The 18,837-nt window shown below is 55.1% G+C and overlaps 1 protein-coding gene across 1 annotated transcript; it reads right to left on the reverse strand.

Moving 5' to 3' along the window:
- Positions 1-14,028: 14,028 nt before the first annotated feature.
- Positions 14,029-16,337, reverse strand: CTRL (chymotrypsin like). The gene is given in 9 exon segments (XM_023210408.1): positions 14,029-14,531; positions 14,533-14,549; positions 14,639-14,658; positions 14,661-14,771; positions 14,861-15,041; positions 15,207-15,288; positions 15,401-15,480; positions 15,579-15,721; positions 16,286-16,337. Coding segments are annotated over 9 exon segments (828 nt in total). The 3' UTR covers positions 14,029-14,389.
- Between the last annotated feature and the right edge of the window lie 2,500 nt (positions 16,338-18,837).

An 18,837-nucleotide genomic window follows, 5' to 3' on the forward strand; every position in this document is an offset into this window, starting at 1 on the left:
AGACCTATTAAATCAGAATCTACATTTTAATGAGATTCCAGGGCATGTGCATGAACATCAGGTGTCTGAGAAGTACCAGCCTCTGCCACTCCCTGGCAGGGCCCTGGTTTCTCTTTACTTTTCTGCATGGAGGTGAGGACAGACATCGCTAGAATGGGACCCAGCAATCACTCCTTCTAGCCATTCACTTCACAGCTAGACGGTCTCCTGGTAAGAAGAGGCAGCACTTCCTTCAAGTTCCTGCCAGCAACCTGGCATGCTTTTATAGCTCTATCCCAGGACACTAGGACAGGCTTTTTTGTTGTTGTTCTCCTGGCCACTGCCCACCCACAAGCACACCTGCACACACCTGGGGAAAATGCAAGAGAGGTGAAGGCCTGTTCTTCCTATCCATGGAAGTTGAGATTGCCTGGGGGTAAGGAACTAGAATAGGGAATGGCCATAGGATGAACCTGCATTGGCAGGCACACGTGAACACAGGCCTTGGCATAGAGCCACTGGGCCTGGACACTCTGGAACATGGACTGTGGTGCTCAGGTCAGGTGTTTGGGCCTTGACCCCACCCACTCCAGCTATCTGTCCTGTATGTGTGATAGGCATTTGCCCTTAGGAAGGCCATGTAAGAGAGCAAGGCTCTGCTGGGATAACCTCTGAGAGAGAGAGAGTGTGCCATGGTGAGGGGGATGTTGCTGTGTGAATGAAGGACCTCCGACACAGCAGTGTTTGGAGGTATGCATTCCTCACCAGCGAGTGTCTCATGGCGCTTGATGCCTTTCTAGGGGCACCTTTCCTGTTCACTGACCCGGTAGAGTGCTGTCCCTTGTATACCAGGCCCGGTCTGGTGTGCCTGTTTCCTGTGGGCTCTGTCCATGCAGCCCCAGTTCTCTGTAAGGCTCAGTGGCTTCCATGGACTTGAATAGAAAGCTTCCTGCAGAAGATGGGCTTTGAGAAAGAGGAGGGAGAAGGGAGCATTGCTGAGTGCTCCAGAATAAACAGATTGGGAGTGACGGAGCAGAGGCTGAAGAGGCTGGGGCAGGCCTGGTGTTTGTTGTTGGGAGCCCTCTGCACTGTGGGAGGAGCCCTCTAGGTTCTGGGTAGTGGAGGAGGAAGGCAGCAGAAAGTGGGAAGGGAGCCTGGCAGGAGGAAGGCTAACTGGAAGCTATTGGAATAATTCCATCCTGGCCTCCTGGGGATGTTTGGGGCAGATCAGGGATCCCAGGGATGGGATCCACATGGCATATGTAAGCCACAGTGGAGGAAGTGAAGGAGTATGGGGCAGAGCCCTAGCTCTGCAGGAGGGACATCAGTTTGTATGGGCAGACTTGGAGAGCATTCCAGGCTACCCTCTGACCTGGAGGGCATATGGGGTCCTGCCTGCCATCCTGGCACTCCAGATCCCCCAGCCCAAAGCCCATGCCCTAGACCCCACCCCACTCCCTGCATATCACAGATCTGAGCCATTACCTCTGTTCACTCTCCACACCAAGCTTCTGCCTCAACTGTTCACGCTGCTCCCAGTATCAGTCTTAGTTAAACTGCTTAGAAATAATGCTGCCTACTGCCATTGTGTGGTGCCTACTGAGTAGCAGACCCAGGGCTGGACGTTCTGCACCCCCCACCTCCAATCTACAACAACCCTGCCAGGCGGTATGTAATCCCCCACCTTACAGATGAGGAAACTGAGGATGGTGAGGTTACGTAACTTGGCCATAGTCTACCAGCCGGAGAGTGGCAGGTCTGGGATTTGATTCCAGGCTGTCTTGGCTTCAGAGTTCTTGGCCTGTCTAGGGCTGCAGTCTGCTCTGCCTGGTATGTGTGCCTCAGCACGTTGCTGGTTTCTTGTTTCAGTACTTTCTGGCCGCTGATCAGTAGACACATCTCTCCTGTCTAGCCTGTAGGGTCCTTGAGGACAGCACGTACATCAGTACATATGTTCTCCACTGTCGTGTCCAGGCTTAGTACACAGTGGTACCTGTGTGCTAGGTTAAACTGGAGTATTTATAAGTGATAACTGGTGGGGGAACTTTCTCTTGGCTTCTCCTGAGGGAAGCACCAGTGGCTATTGGTGACACCCTGGGAAGGGTCCCAAATGTGACTGCTGGCAGGCAGACAGGCTGTGCAGCCTGTGGAGTGCTCCCTTCAAGGGGCCAGACTCCAGGAAGAAGCAGAGAGCCTGCTAGCGATGCAGTTAGGAGGCTGCTGGCCACAGCTGCCTGGGGGCACAGGCAGTGGGAAGACTTAAAGGCCCAGGGCTGGTGTGTGCTTGTCAATTTTTAGGGCAAATACAAGACTCTTGGAAAAGGAGTAAATGCTGAGGAGAGGATTACCGGAAAGGAGAAATCTGAATGTTTACCCAGCACCCAGAGGCACTGGAGTGGAGAGGGCATGAGGGCATGTTGCAAGTTGGGTAGAGACACAGGTTGGGAGAGACCTATGTGAATATGAGAGCAGTCTGAGGACACAGTCACCTTGAGAGGAGGCTTCCTATCACAGGAGGCCTAGGAGGCCTGGAGGAGCTGTTTCTAAAGGATGGCACAGAAGGTGAGTCATCAGCTGCAGACTCATGGTAGAGGACTGTCAGGGTCCTCCAATGCGGAGAGTCTGTGATTTACTTGACATGAAATGTGACATCCTCGATGTCAGTGCTTTTGTCAAGAGTTCTATTCCTAGAGGCAGGGCAGATGAAGGGGCTCTTGTAGGATTGATATTAGAGTGATGCCATTAGGAGCTTTGCTGTCTGCTGCATTCAGCATCCTGAATTATCACCCTCCTCTGTTTGGGCAGTCTCTGAGCTCTGGATGAGCCCAGGTCACTATACCAGGAACAGGTGGGCTTGGGTAGAAATTCTCACAGAGCCTTATGAGTGCTGCTGGTTAGGGGACAGAGTACTGTTGGGAGAGGATGCCCACCTTCATGACCACTCTGCTGCTACCTGGGTGACAAGGGCTGGTGAGAGGTGGCTTCCCAGGGGTGGGTGTCTGGTCTGCAGGTTGACCATACATTGATCTAGGGCTAAATATACCTGAAGAGGCAGTGAGCTTGACTACCTGTAGTTCTTTTTGTTTTTTTGAGGTGGAGTCTTGCTCTGTCGCCCGGACTGGAGTGCAGTGGCCGGATCTCAGCTCACTGCAAGCTCCGCCTCCCGGGTTTACGGCATTCTCCTGCCTCAGCCTCCCGAGTAGCTGAGACTACAGGCGCCCACCACCTCACCCAGCTAGTTTTTGTATTTTTAGTAGAGACGGGGTTTCACCGTGTTAGCCAGGATGGTCTCAATCTCCTGACCTCGTGATCCGCCTGTCTCGGCCTCCCAAAGTGCTGGGATTACAGGCTTGAGCCACCGCGCCCGGCCATGTAGTTCTTTTTTTTTTTGAGATGGAGTCTTACTCTGTTGCCCAGGCTGGAGTGCAGTGGTGTGATCTTGGCTCACCAAAGCCTCCACCTTTTGGGTTTAAGCGATTCTCCTGCTTCAGCCTCCCAAGTAGCTGGGATTACAGGCACCAGCTACCACACCTGGTGAATTTTTGTATTTTTAGTAGCGACAGGGTTTCACCATGTTGGCCAGGCTAGTCTCGAACTCCTGACCTCAGGTGATCTGCCTGCCTCAGCCTCCCAAAGTGCTGGGATTACAGGTGTGAGCCACCACGCCCAGCCTCCCCACTTCTTAAAGTGACTCTAACATGCCTTGGGATGTAGAAGATAAAATGAGATGCAGAGAATGTGGCATGTCTCAGTGCTCTCTAGGTGACGGGACTTGGTTATGCATCCTGGTCCTATGCTCTGACTTTATGTCTCCCTCCCTGCCCCTCACCTCCCCCCGTATGTCACAAGGAGCAGCCATGTGAGCAGGGATAGGACCTCATCCCAGAGTCATGGGGAGCGCTGTCTGGGTGTCTGGAGAGCAGGAGACCAAATGTATATGCTGGTGGCAGAGTGGAGGCAGGGAGGCAGGGATTGTGTTTCCTGGCTTATGCTTGGATTCTCCTGGATGCTTCAGTTGCTTGACTTTTCTCACCTTCAGTGTGGGTGGGGACTGTGATGGACCCATCAGCTCACCTCTCTTCTCACTGGCCCCTGCTCCCAGAGTCAGAGGATGGCTTTTCCACGACTGTCTCAATAGCTGACAGCACGAGCAAACACAAATCAATTTAGAATCCTTCGCTATGAGGCATCTGTCCCTAAGCCCTCCTTCCCTACCGGCCTGCTGGGGCTGCTGCATGTCAAGTGCCGGATGCTGGTGCTGTCTGTGTGTGAGGATCCCATCAGGATGATCACATGCCCCCATACCTGGCCAGGAAGGTTCCCTCGGGAAAAGCCATCCCCACTTCACCAAAACATGAAGCGTTCAACAGATTAAGTCTCCCTCCTTCACTGCAGGAGCAGATGCCCTCAGGCTGGATTCCTGCCTGGTCACTGGGAGGTGGCGTGGTTTAGGCCACTGGATGGAGGCAGTGGACCCTCAGTTGGTCACTGTGGTTGGGGACCTGCCCTTGGAGACCTCTGGCAGGAAGGCAGAGGGAAGCTCTCTCCATGTGAGGCCGGAGGCAGCTCTCAGTGGAGAAGAGCAGCAGCCCCATCTTGTGTCACCTCTGTGCCACCACTGGGCTCCCCAGAGCCCTGTCCTCTAGGTTTCTCTTTGTCACTGCTGCCCTGGTTGCATACGCTCCAGAGAGCAGCAGCTTCCCTATAGTGGCAGGAGCAGACCCACCCCCCACACTGCTGCATTCAGCCGTTCCTGCTGACCACCCATAGCATCACGTCAGCTTGGGTCACAGCTGCCTTTCATCACTTTTTCCACCTCCAGCCCTTGAGGCTTTGCCTACAAAGAGCAGGATATGGTGGTTTGTGCTCAGAGCCATCCCTGGTGCGTCAGCCATCCCCTCCCTCTCCTGTCTTTTCATTGTCTGTCTCCACCTGACAGCACTGCCCTTCACAGGCTCTGTCGCCGCTGGGCCCTCGAGTTCCTCTGGGAGCTGCTGGGCTGTCATCTCTCCCACATTCTGACCTCTTTATTTTTATTTATTTTATTTTATTTTTTAATAGAGACAAGGTCTTGTAGAGCCCAGGCTGGAGTGCAGTAGTGTGATTATAGTTCATTGTTACCTTAAACTCCTGGGCCCAAGCCATCTTCCTGTCTCAGCCTCCTGAATAGCTGGTTCTACAGGTGTGGGCCACCATACCCGGCTAATTTTTTAGGTTTTTTTTTGTAGAGATAGGGTCTTACTATGTTGCCTAGCCTGGTCTTGAACTCCTGGCCTCAAGTGATCCTCTTGCCTCGGCCTCCCAAAATGCTGGGATTAAAGGTGTGAGCCACTGTGCCCAGCCCTGACCTCTTTAGATCCACTCATAGCCTCCCATGCTTACCCTCCTCCCACCCCTACTGAGGTGGAGGCTTGCTCTCAATTGCATAGCATAGCTGATGGTGACCTGGTCCAGCCAACCTCACTGGCTGTGCCCCTCCAGGCTCACCTTTCCAGGTCAGTCCTCCCATCACACAAGATTACCCTTCTCCATCGTGCCTGATGTCCCTTGGTAGACGTGTGGTGCCCAGAGAGCTCTGCTTCCTGTGGCCCATCCAGCTTGGAACAGAAGGCTCAGTCACATTCATGTCTTCGTTCTTCCTGCCATCCCATGTTGACCGTCTGCTGGCCCTGAGCCAAGTCTTATATGCCTGGGGTTCCAGGGACAGAGACCTGTGGATGAGATGGTTATAGCCGCTGAGCCTCCAAACTGCCTCAGAAATTAGGATGGGAGGAAGTTTAAGAAAAAAAAAAAAGACCGGGCACAGTGGCTCACACCTGTAATCCCAGCCCTTTGGGAGGCCAAGGTGGCTGGCACCTGAGGTCAGGAGTTCGAGACCAACCTGATCAACATGGTGAAACCTCATCTCTACTAAAAATACAAAATTAGCTGGGCATTGTGGTGCATGCTTGTAATCCCAGCTACTTGGGAGGCGGAGGCAGGAGAATTGCTTGAACCCAGGAGGTGGAGTTTGCAGTGAGATCATGCCATTGCACTCCAGCCTGGGCAAGAAGAATGAAACTCCATCTCAAAAAAAGAAAAAAAAAATGCCAGGTGCCGTGGCTCATGCCTGTATCCCAGCACTTTGGGAGGCCGAGGCGGGCAGATCATGAAGTCAGGAGATGGAGACTATCCTGGCTGACACGGTGAAACCCCGTCTCTACTAAAAATACAAAAAATTACAAAAAGTTAACCAGACATGGTGGCACACCCCTGTAGTCTCAGCTACTCGGAAGGCTGAGGCAGGAGAATCCGTTGAACCTGGGAGGCAGAGGTTACAGTTAGCTGAGATCGCGCCACATCGCGCGACTGCACTCCAACCTGGGTGACAGAGCGAGACTCCGTCTCTCTCTCAAAAAAAAACAAAAATTCAGGCTGGGCCCTGGGAACCACTTGACTTCAATGGAACCTGTGATGAGTATAGATAAAAGAGATTATGCTGCAGCAGGCTTCTAAATCTGGAACCTTCCAGGGCTACTCCAGGACATTGTTAAAAGCAGATATCACTATGTTGGTGGCACAGGCCGATTGCAAAGCTAGCAAATAGCATCCTTCTCGATCTTGAGTTGTACCCTATCTCCCTCCTCTCCTTCTCCTCCACTTTGGCTCTGGGCAGGGACAGGTGGGGGCACACGATTTCATTTTGTTACCCATTTCAAGTTTCAGAATGCAGCTTTACTAATTTAGTTGTCCCGCCTTTTCTCATTTTGATCTTTAGTCTCTGCTTTTTTTTTTTTTTTTTTTAATTCTCTACTTGTTTTTAAAACTGCATTCTCTTCCCTCTATTTCTCTCCTCAGACTCTCTCCCCCCACACCCTTCCCTTTTCTGTTGCTGGCCCCTCACCCACCCTCTGCCAGATTCCAGGGTGGTAGATTCTGTCTGGTCTGGAAGCCCAGACACCAGGATGATGGGTTTTTGACCAGAGGAGGGGATGCTGGCTCTGCTGCCACACAGTGTCTAATTCTGCGGATGCTCTTCGTCGTGGGCAGCATCACAGTTCTTATCGTCATGCTGCTTTCCTGAGTAAACTCAAAGCTCTGTTTCCAGAATTTCCTCTGTGCCCTTTTCTCTGCTCTCATTCAGGCCCACATAAATACAGAAAGGAGGCCTTTGAAGGTGGGAATAGTGGGTCTGAAAATACATCTTGAAATAGAGCTGAGGGAAGAACTGAGTCATGGTAGCAAAGCCCAGGCTTCTTCCTCCCTTCCCATCCCTTCTCTAGCAGCGCTGTGGTGGGGCCACCTTCTCTGCCAGCCAGCCTGCCCCAGAATCATCATGGGTTAGATAAGGAGCTCAGGGCTCAAGAGGTCAGCTTAAATGCTAGACTCTGTGCTTCGTATGTGGCCATATGAAGGAAAAGGTGGAGAAAAAGGAATCCAGGACTTTAGAAACTGGAAGTGACTTAGAGTTCATGACATTCAGCCCCTTCCTCGTGTCAAAAGTGAAGGCAGTGTGATTTCTGTAAGGCCAATAGAGAAGGTAGAACTAGAACTCAGGTTGCTGGGCTTGCAGTCTAACCCTTTAACCTACCCTAGATGCCACTCAGAAGAGACACCAAGGGGCCTTTCTCTCCCAGGCTCACTTGCCAGTAGGCAGCCCTGCCTGCTAGAGGAAGTCTAGGGTCACCCTGTAAGCTGTGTTTGCTGCCAGAAAGCAGCAGCTTCCTCCTCTGTCTGCAGCCTGTGCTAGACAGCTGGCACTGTTCTTTGTTTCCTTAGCCCTTTGGCTCAAGGTGAGACTGCTGGCAGTGGCTTGGGTAGTGTTCATTCCGGGCGCTTGTACCAGATATTAGAGCTAGAGCAAATGAAAAGGGTTGGTGCAGGGGGTCCTCGGGCGGGAGCGGAAAGCCCTTCCTGCTCTGCTGCCTCTCCCTCTCCAGGAGGAGGAGGACTCCACTGCCTAGGAGTGGCTTTAGCCCATCATGGGTAGGGGGATGAGGAAGTCCAATTGGTAAGGAGGTGCTCACGGAAGAGGTCCCTCCCCATACCCACTATTGGCATCATTGCTGTTCCAACATCAGGAGCAGGTACCCTAAGTGCAAGGGGAAAAGGACTTTTTGAGGACCGTGGACTCAGAAAGGCAGCCAGCTTGATGGCCGGAATCAGAGCGGAGGTGATGCCCTCCTCCCACAGACCCTGCTTGTCCTCCTCTTGAAGCAGGGCCCAGCCCTCACTCACGCAGTAGCCTCCTGGAGTGCTGGGATTAGAGGCATGAGCCACTGACTTGTAAGGCCCTTTTCTCTTGCTTAGAATGCTTCCAGCCAGTCAGTCCTTGGCTGACACACATACTTACGTGGCTCCAGGGGAAGCAGGTGGGTTGGGCTGCTAATGTTGAGTGCTTTCTTAGGAGATGCTGAGTTGATGTGGGGCCTGAAGCCTGGCTGTGGGTGAGTGTGGAAAGCCTTACTTTTCTGAGCCCAGTGGGAGGCCTCAGCAGGGCTTCCAGAGGCTGCTATTCTGGAGGTCATCTTAAGCCCCTGCCTCACTGTCAGTGAGCTGGATGAGGACCACCTTCTTGTGTTCAGCCTGACTTTTCTTCTGTAGGTTCCTCTGTGTACAAGGGTTAGGCTGGGGGCCAGGTCAGGACGACTTGAGTCACTTTGGCTTGGGGGATCCACCTGGCCCAGCTGCTCACAGCTCTTCAGAGATGGGGAGAGCTGGGACCTGCCAGAGAGGCCAGGCCAGCCCTCAGACAAATGAGTCCATCTGCATTCTGCAGACAGCCACACGTCCACAGTAATTGGTGAGGCGAGAATCTTGGGGAGCAGGGGGAGAGGGATCAATCTGGCTGCTGCTCCGCGATCAGCAGGGGTTGATGCCTGCTAGTGTGAGCCTGTGCCACTCTGAAGATGGAGACACTTAAGCCTATAGGGCTGGTCTGGGGAGAGGCCCCTCCAAGACTGCACTGGTGACTTGTTTGGAGTTTCAAGTCCACGGTTTGGCTGGATGTGGATGTCAAGTGGTGAGACCTCCAGTCCATCCGTGTTCAGGCTCCTGGCCTCTGTAGGGGAGTTGCCCCTCTTTTGTCCTGGCTGGACCAAGGGGCAGGGGCAGGATCCATGTCCCAGCCCTGTTGGGACACCCTGGGCTGTCAACCCTGTCTTGGGGCTGTTCCAGCAACAGGCCAGGCTGAGCTGCAGCGTGCTTCCTAGTGAGTCCTCCTCTTCCTGGAGACTGTAGAAAGCCAGCAGGCAGCAGAGGTGTCCCCTGACCCACTCTGTTCAGCTGTGTGTGTGCTGTCTCCATCAAGCTTCTTTCTGTCTCTCCAGTGGGTAATGGGGGCTACAGTGAATGTCTGTGGTCTGGACTGGCTGCCCCCAGTAGTGGTTCCTTGTCTTCAGGGGGCACCCATGGAGCTTTCTTTCTTAAAAGATTTTTTTTAATTTTGTGTTTTTCTTTGAGACGGAGTCTTAACCATCTTGTCCAGGGTGATCTCGAACTCCTGGAATCAAGCAATCCTGCCTCAGACTCCCAAAGTGTTGGGATTACAGGCAGAAGCCACTGCTCCTGGCTTTTGGGGCTTTCTTGAGCTGTGATCCAAAAGCTATTGTGGCAGCTGTCTAGTCCAGTTGCCCTGCATGTCGGTCTCAATACCTCAATATGAATCTTTTTTTTTTTTTTTGAGATGGAGTCTCACTCTGTTGCTGGAGTGCAGTGGTGCGATCTTGGCTCACTGCAACCTCTGCCTCTTGGGTTCAAGCAATTCTCCTGTCTCAGCTTCCTGAGTAGCTGGGACTACAGGCACACACCATGCCTGGCTAATTTTTGTATTTTTAGTAGAGATAGGGTTTCACCATGTTGACCAGGATGGTCTTGATCTCCTGACCTTGTGATCCACCTGCCTCAGCCTCCCAAAGTGCTGGGATTACAGGTGTGAGCCACCGTGCCCAGCCTTCAATATGAATATTGAAGTACACAAGCCCCCAGGAGACTTACCTGCTTGTGTGGGAGGGCTGTTGCTCTCTGCACCCACCCACAGCCCTTGGATAGTAAGGCATCTATGGGCCTCCGTAGGCTGCATGCTCCTGGACCCTGACTTTCCTCCTCCTCAGGCCTAGTGTCTCCCCAAGAGTCACTGGGTGCTGCTGGCCCACTGATGAGGATGATCCTATTAGGTGTGTTTGCGAATGTGGTTCCCTTGTTGCTCCCACTTTAGCTCAGTAAAACTTGGAATAACCTTCCAAAGAGTGGGTGAGGACAGAAGCTGCAGGTAGCCCCAGCCCTTCTTCAGGAAGGTGGAAGCATGTTCTCCCTGCCTCACCCCTCTGTGGCAGTGGGGAAGGGGGTAGGGGAAGAGTTGGAAGTCAAGGGAGCCAGACTGGGGGTAGCAGTAGTCAGTGTGTGTGTGTGTCTGCTACATGGCTGTACACCTGCTCTGAAGGTGGGCTCTCAGATCCCTGGCATGTTCAGGGGTTCCTCAAGGTGAAAGGCACCACGGGTGGAACAGGCAGACCTCAGCTGGCAGGAAGGAAAGTGATGGCATCCTTAGCATTCCTGTTGAGTCATCTGCAGCATGCTCAGGAAAGGTCCTAGCTGCCTACCCTTTGGGTAGGCCTCAGAGCCTGTGCCAAAAGTGCTCCTAGGAGATGCAGGGACGCAAGGACTCACCTGGCTAAGCCCCAAGGCCTGGAAGCAGCTTCAGGAAAGGGCACCCATCTGGCAGCACTGTGGGTTGTTTACTCGCTGAGCCCGTGCCTGCTGAGTGCTTCCTGTATGTGCAGCACCAGGCACTGGGGCTCATCCAGCTCAGCGTGATCTCATGGGAATAATAAACCAACATGAAATTGCAGTCTCAAGTTACAGCTGGAATAATTGCTGGAAGCACTGGGGGCTAAGAGGGAGTCTGAGCAAGTGTCCTTTATCCTGAGAACCTGAGGATCCAGCCAGGTGAAGACAGCATGCAGCCTGAGGCCCTGAGACAGACAGCTGCTGGGTTCGTGGCTGAGATGAGGCAGCCCTGGGTGCACGTGGTAGAGTGGGCTTTGTGGAGTTCCTCCCAGGGGACAGAATGTACTAAAATGAGGCTGGCACACAGCACTGCCAGGAGCCCTTTGTGGCTTAGAGAAGTAATGCGGGCTGGAGGGTGCCACTGAGAAGGGTCCTGGTTCCTGCCTGGTCCCGGGAGCACCTGCCCTCAGCCAACGGGGAAATCTAGTTGCCTTGAATTGTTTCCTTTCCTCCCCACGCTGGGAGGCGGAGGCAGGGAGTAGTGGTCTCCTACCACTGCTTTGGCAGTTGGAGAGAGGTTGGACTTTCTCTATAAGGACTGGGAAGTTCCCCTCTAAGTGACCTGATCCTGGTCATCCAGAGATTGGAGTTTCAGTCTGACTTAGGATGTGGTGGAAAAGTTTGAGTCATTCTCTTACATTCCCCTGAGTTACGATACTCCTGGGGCAGGTTGGGGGGTCTTGGCAGAGGCCATCTCCCTGAGCCAGGCTTTGGGTCCAGTGCACCATGGAAGTTTGCTCTCTGGGAGAGTGGACGGGTCCTTTCCTTCCTTGCCAGACTCCATCACCTGGAGAGCAGCCCCTGTTCAGCCTGGGCCAGCGTTGGGCAGGGAGGCCCCAAGCACTACATGAGAGGAGGGGCAGCACCTCTCTCGGGAAAGTGGAAGGATGCTGGGTAGTGGCCTCATCCAGATGGAGTGGGCAGTGTCGGATGCTCTCAGTCTAATGCTTGTCCTTGGTCTCTAGCCCTGGCCTAGTGTGTCCAACCTGGCCAAGGACTTCATTGACCGCCTGCTGACAGTGGACCCTGGAGCCCGTATGACTGCACTGCAGGCCCTGAGGCACCCGTGGGTGGTGAGCATGGCTGCCTCTTCATCCATGAAGAACCTGCACCGCTCCATATCCCAGAACCTCCTCAAACGTGCCTCCTCGCGCTGCCAGAGCACCAAATCTGCCCAGTCCACGCGTTCCAGCCGCTCCACACGCTCCAACAAGTCACGCCGTGTGCGGGAGCGGGAGCTGCGGGAGCTCAACCTGCGCTACCAACAGCAGTACAATGGCTGAGCCGCTTGGCTCTGCACATGTGCAGCACGGCCCAGCCTGGCCACACACTGCGGTGCCATCTGTGCCTGATGCCCTCTCTGGACATAGGCTCATGTAGCCCGCAGTAGGTGAAGAATGTCTGGCTCCGGCCCTTTCTCTGTGCCCTCAGCAGCCCCTGTCCTCACCATGGGCCTGGGCCGGGTGTGACAGAGTGGAGGTAGCCCACGGGGCTGTGACTTCCCCTGAACTGGGAGCCTGGCTTGGCACTGATACCCCTCTTGGTGGGCAGCTGCTCTGGTGGAGTTGGGAAGGGATAGGACCTGGCCTTCACTGTCTCCCTTGCCCTTTGACTCTTCCCAAATCAGAGGGGCCTGCAGTACTGGGTGAAGTGTCCTGTGGCCTCAGGACCCTTTGGGACAGTTACTTCTGGGACCCCCTTTCCTCCACAGAGCCCCTCTCCCTGGTTCCACACATTCCCATGCATCCTGATCCTTCAGATTATGCTCCAGTGGGAGACCCTGGTAGGCACAAAGCTTGTGCCTTGACTGAAACCATAGCGTAGCCTCTAGCTAGATCCAAACAACCCTCCACCTCCCAACCAAGATCTGTCTTCCTTCATGGTGCCCCGAGGGAGCCTTCCTGGTCCCAGGACCTCTGGTGGTAGGGCCATGGCGTGGACTTTCACCCTTCTGGACTGTGTGGCCATGCTGGTCGTCGGCTTGCCCAGGCTTCAACCTCTCCAGACTCTGAGGGGTCTCTGCCCACCAGCCCACTGCCCTTGGTGCCTTCTTTGTAGAGCCTACTGCTACCTCCCTCTCCCCATTGGATGTTCATTCCATTCCCCAGGTGCCTCCTTCCCAACTGGGAGGGGTTAAAGGGAGCCCCACTGCTGCTACCTGGGGGATGGGGCACCTGGGGGCCAAAGCAGAGGGCAGGGGGCCCCTCCCCATTAGGGTCCAGTGTCAGCCTGGGTTCTATCCTTTGGTGCAGCCCATTGCCCTTTCCCTTCAGGGTCTGTCGCTCCCTCCTCTGCAGCTGCACAAAGACGCCATCTGGTGTCTGCATGGGTGTTGGCAACCTGGGAGTGATCACTGCACACCCATCGTGCACACCCGCTCATCATGCACACCCGCCCATTGTGCACACCTGCCCATCGTGCACACCTGCCCATCGTGCACACCCGCTCATCGTGCACACCCGTAGTCCTCCACGAAGACGTGGGAAGGTAGGAGTTGCCGCCCTGGGTGAGGGTCCCAGGCTGCTCACCTCTCCCCTTCTGCTGAGCTTCTGCGCACCCCTCCCTGGAACTTAGCCATACTGTGTGACCTGCCTCTGAACCCTGGGTGCCTGGGGCACTGCCTTCTCACACCTGGCCTTGCCCCGTCCACCCCGTGCTGCTTCCGTTCACAGCATTAACCTTCCAGTCTGGGTCCCGCTGAGTCGCAAGCTGGAAGGAGCCCCTGTGGGAGGTGGGTGGGGTTGGGTGGCTGCTTTCCCAGAGGCCTGAGCCAGAACCGTCCCCATTTCTGTTGTGGTATCTCCCCCTACCACAAACCAGGCTGGAACCCAAGCCCCTCCCTCCACAGCTGCCTTCAGTGGGTAGAATGGGGCCAGGGCCCAGCTTTGGCCTTAGCTCAACTGCAGGGCCCCTGCCATTGGGGGAGGGTTTGGCTCCCACTCAGCTTCTGCCAGTCGGCAGCCTGGGCCAGGCCCTCCTCTTCCTGCATGTGCCACCTCCAGTGGGAAACAAAACTAAAGAGACCACTCTGTGCCAAGTCACCTGTGCCTTAGACACACCCTCCTGCCGTCCTCACTGCCCCCTGGGCAGGAGGCAGTGGAGAACCAAGTCCCATGGCCTCAGAATTTCCTCCCAGTTCCCTAAGTGTCTCTGAGGACCTGAAGCTCTGGGGATTATGTTCTCTCTTGCCCAGGGTGGGCCTGGTCCTGAGGGCGGGACAGGGGGTTTGGAGATGTGGGCCTTTGATAGACCCACTTGGGCCTTCATGCCATGGACCGTGGATGGAGAATGTGCAGTTATTTATTATGCGTATTCAGTTTGTAAACGTATCCTCTGTATTCAGTAAACAGGCTGCCTCTCCAGGGAGGGCTGCCATTCATTCCAGCAGCTCTGGCTTCTTGCTGTAGGACCAAGGGGTTGCCCTGGAGGAGGGGTGGGGTCCCCGGCCTGGGCATGATTACTCTAGGAAGAGCCACTGCTACTCAAGGAGCCACTCAGCCCCGTCCATGCCAGAAGTCCAAGTAGGGAGTCGAACCCTCAACAGCCTCTGCTTTCTCCTGAGCCAGGAAGACAGACACAAATGCATGATGGGACAGGGCCTGGGTCTTTAATGGGTTGAGCTGGGGAGGGGCCTGTGGTGGGCTCAGTTGTAGGCAATGACCTGGTTGATCCAGGCGCTGAACTTGCTAACTCGAGTATACATGGCAGGTGCGCGCACATTGCAGTTTTTGGTACCCCAGGAGAGAGTACCAATAAGCACCCCCGTGTTTCCCTTCTGGCAGACAAGGGCCTCCGGAGTCACCCTGAGAGGGAAGAGGCAGGGAGAGGTGAGTGGGGGGGGTTGGGGAGGTGTGCCACAGGATAGCGCAGAGGACCGGGTGCTGGGGCTCACCTGGCACGAGGAAGCACCTCGCCACCTGCACAGATCATGGAGTCAGTGATATCTGAGCCCCAGTACTGCTGGCACTGATTCACAGTGACCAGGGGCAAAGCCACCTGCTGCAGACGTGCTGGTGTCACATTGCCTGTGGGCCAGGAGGGGTGGTCAGGTGGGGCCCAGAACACTGGTCCCCAGCCCAGTCCTCCCACCCTGAGCTTTGACCTGAGTTCCTACCCACGCCACTGAGGCGACCCCAGCCAGTGGTGACACATGTGAGGCCTTCAGTCAGAGCCTCGTTTGAGGATGCCAGGCAAACTGGCGAGATGCGTGTTGTGTACTGGGCTGGTGAGGCGAGCTTCAGCAGCGTCACATCATTGTTCATGGGGATAGGGTTCCAGCTAGGGTGTGTAATGGCCTGTGGGGTCAGAAACAGTCCGTGTTGGGCTGGGGTGGGCCCCGGCACCTGGGGCTGATGGGTGCTGAGCAGGGTAGGCCAGGGCGTGTCCTGAATTCCCCATTCCCAGCACCCACTCGCTTGCACTGCCCACTTTTCCTCCGTGTCTGCAACCCAGGCACTCACCCGAGAGATGGACAGAACCTGCAAGGGCTCAGCGTTCGACGATAGGTCATGCTCGCCCAGGACAACAAAGTGGCGGCCAGGGCTGCAGGGGTGTGGGGTTAGGCAGCTGCAGGGAGGCCAGAGCAAGAAGGGGACAGCCAGGGGAGGAGGCAGGAAGAGGCGAGGGGCAGGGCAGGTGGAGTGCAGGTGCTCACCTGACATTGCAGTGGGCAGCAGTGACCACCCAGGACTGGCTGATGAGAGAACCACCGCAGAAGTGGAAGCCGCTGCTGTCCTGGGGTCAGGGCTCAGAGGTCAGAGTGGGGTTGGGCTGCCTAGGCTGCCCCTAGGCATGACGTACCCAGGACCCTGCCCACCCCTCCGGTGGTATACCTGCAGGGACACCTGCCAGGGCCAGGAACCTGGCACTGCATTCTCCCCGTTGACAATCCTCTGGCTGAAGCTCAGGGCTGGTTTGATGGCAGGAACACTGCAGCCTGGCCATTGGGCTAATGAGGACCTGCTTCCTATGCCTCAGCCCACCTTTCCCCACCTCCTCCTGGGTGCCCGAGGCTGTGCACCCCAGAGAGGTCAGTCGAGAGGGTACAACACTACCCCTTTCCCAACAGGGTACATGCAGGCACCTTTGGGCCCCACAGCTATCTTGGTTATCCCCATCCAACCAGTCCCGCAGCGCTGCTGTTCTCTCACATCTTTCTCCAGCCTAGTCCCCGCTGTTCCCCATCTCTACCCCTGGTCTCTCTGCCCGCTCCAGGCCTGAACAGTACATACCCTTCATGCAGCCAGAAGGTTGTTTCTAAAAGTCATGGACAGCTCTTCCTGTCTCAGCTTCCTAAACACTCCCGGACTCCAGGGCCTTGCTCGAGCTCTGGTCCTATTCGTGAGACTCCCCCACCCCACCTCTTGCCCCCTCCCAGCCCTGCAGGCCTGTTCCGGCTCCCCTGCCCTGGCATATCCTGTTTCCTTTGCCCACTCTGTCCATCTTTGTCCCTTCCAGCCAGCCTGGCCCCTTCCCTGGGCTGGTGCTGGGAGCTGAGTTGTTCCCAGGTCTGAATCAGGGCTGGTCCTGGCCCACTCACCCCAGGAGGAACCGAGGAGAACCAGGCTTAGGGTCAGGCTGAGCAGCAGCATCGTGGCAGATGTGAGGTTGGGAGCTGGGCCTGGCTTTATGGGTCTTCTCGTCCTTGAGCTAAAGCTCCAGGCCTGAGGCCAGGCCAGCTATGTAGACCCAGCCCCCTCCCACGCTCCAGTCAAGAGAGGCCCTTTAGGCAAGGTCCCCTGACCCAGGCCTATACTTATCAGACAGAGCCCAGGTGTGAGGCTCTCACCTCTGCCACCTCCCAAAGCCTGGCCTCTAGTTGGCTCCCAGAACCACCTGCCATTCCAAATGTTGAGCCCTGGGTACCGAAGGCAGATGGTTAAATTAGGTCTATAGTGACAACCTGGTGGCTGGGATCAGAGGAGTCTCCCAGGGCTATCAAAGGCACCAGGCTATCAGAGAAGGCTGCTCAGCATCCAGGGTGTTCTGACTGGTGGAGGGAATGCTCACTGTGGTCAACTTTGCTGTGAAGGGCCAGGGGCTGTGAGGTTCTGGCAGGTTGGGAGTCCTAACACATCATCTCAGTGGTTCCTCATCCGTTTGGAACAGGAGTCACAGGTCTGCTCAGAGATGGTGACTCTCCCACCAGCACGTGGCTGAGTTGGACACAAACCCGCATTTGTCTGGCACTGAAGCCCCCAGTCTTTTTTTTTTTTTTTTTTTTTTGAGACAGAGTCTCACTCTGTCACCCAGGCTGGAGTGCAGTGGCTGGATCTCAGCTCACTGCAAGCTCCGCCCCCCGGGTTTACGCCATTCTCCTGCCTCAGCCTCCCAAATAGCTGGGACCACAGGTGCCTGCCACCTCGCCCGGCTCGTTTTTTTGTTGTATTTTTTAGTAGAGACGGGGTTTCACCGTGTTAGCCAGGACGGTCTCGATCTCCTGACCTCGTGATCCGCCCGTCTCGGCCTCCCAGAGTGCTGGGATTACAGGCTTGCGCCACCGCGCCCGGCCTTTTTTTTTTTCTTTGAGACGGAGTCTCACTCTTTGCCCAGGCTGGAGTGCAGTGGTTCGATCTCCGCTCACTGCAAGCTCCACCTCCCGGGTTCACACCATTCTCCTGCCTCAGCCTCCCGTGTAGCTGGGACTACAGGCGCCCGCCACCACGCCCGGCTAATCTTTTGTATTTTTAGTGGAGACAGGATTTCACTGTGTTAGCCAGGATGGTCTCGATCTCCTGACTTTGTGATCCGCCCACCTCGGCCTCCCAGAGTGCTGGGATTACAGGCGTGAGCCACTGAGCCCGGCCAAGAAGCCCCCACTCTTAACAATGAGATGATGCTTGTGAAGTGCCTGGCATTTAGGAGGGCAAAGTGTGAGCTCTTGGTGCCTGGCAGACCCTGGGCTGAGGCTGCAGGTGGAGAGTGACAGCCATCAAAACTCTGCCACCCTCTCTAGTCCTCGGGGCTCCCATGGGCAAGCCCCCGGTGTCTGCAGCCCATCTGTTACTGAGCTGCAGGCCAAGCTGGAAGGGAGAAGACACCCTGTGTGTAGAATTCCAACAGGTGCATTGGCTGGCCTCCTTCCGGGAGTGTGAGGGCTTTAACTGATCAAGAACAGATCAGGGCTGGGTGTGGTGGCTTACGCCTGTAATGCCAAAACTTTGGGAGGCAGAGGTAGGAGGCTTGATTGCAGGAGTTCGAGACCAGCCTGGGCAACATAATGAAACCCTGTCTCTGCAAAAAAAAAAAATTTTTTAATTAAAAAATGATCTGGGCATGGTGGTACACACCTGTAGTCCCAGCAACTGAGAAGCCTGAGGCAGGAGGGATCACCGGAGCCCTTTTCAAGGCTGCAGTGAGCCATGAGTGCACCACTACATTCCAGCCTGGGCGATGGAGCTAGACCCCGTCTCAAAAAAAGAAACCGCATCAGTCAAAAAATGAGATGAATTGGCCAGGCGCAGTGGCTCACGCCTGTAATCCCAGCACTTTGGGAGGCCGAGACGGGCGGATCACGAGGTCAGGAGATTGAGACCATCCTGGCTAACACAGTGAAACCCCGTCTTTACTAAAAATACAAAAAATAGCTGGGCGAGGTGGCGGGCGCCTATAGTCCCAGCTACTCAGGAGGCTGAGGCAGGAGAATGGCGTGAACCCGGGAGGCAGAGCTTGCAGTGAGCCAAGATCACGCCACTGCACTCCAGCCTCGGTGACAGAGCAAAACTCTGTCTTTAAAAAAAAAAAAAAAACAAGATGAATTAATGGATAGAGAGATGGATAGATGATGAAGCAAATATAACAAAATACTATCAGGTCTATGGTGACCTGACAGGGTATGGGTATTCAATATACAACTCTACTTTTCTGTTACATTTACAAATATTCATAATAGAATGTTGGGGTTCAGGGAGCAGTTAGCGGCCCAGGGATGTCCAGCCTGGCATAGACCCTCCCTGGAGCCTGGGCCGACTCTCCCTGACAGTTCTGAAGCTGCAGTGGAGTTCATCTGTTCTCACTAAGGGCAGGATGCTCTTGCTGGCACCCAGCAGCCAGGCCTGAGACTCAGCAGGGGCCCAGCAAAGGTTTGTTGGA

Source organism: Piliocolobus tephrosceles, chromosome 17, assembly GCF_002776525.5.
Source record: "Piliocolobus tephrosceles isolate RC106 chromosome 17, ASM277652v3, whole genome shotgun sequence".
NCBI classification, from domain to species: domain Eukaryota; kingdom Metazoa; phylum Chordata; class Mammalia; order Primates; family Cercopithecidae; genus Piliocolobus; species Piliocolobus tephrosceles.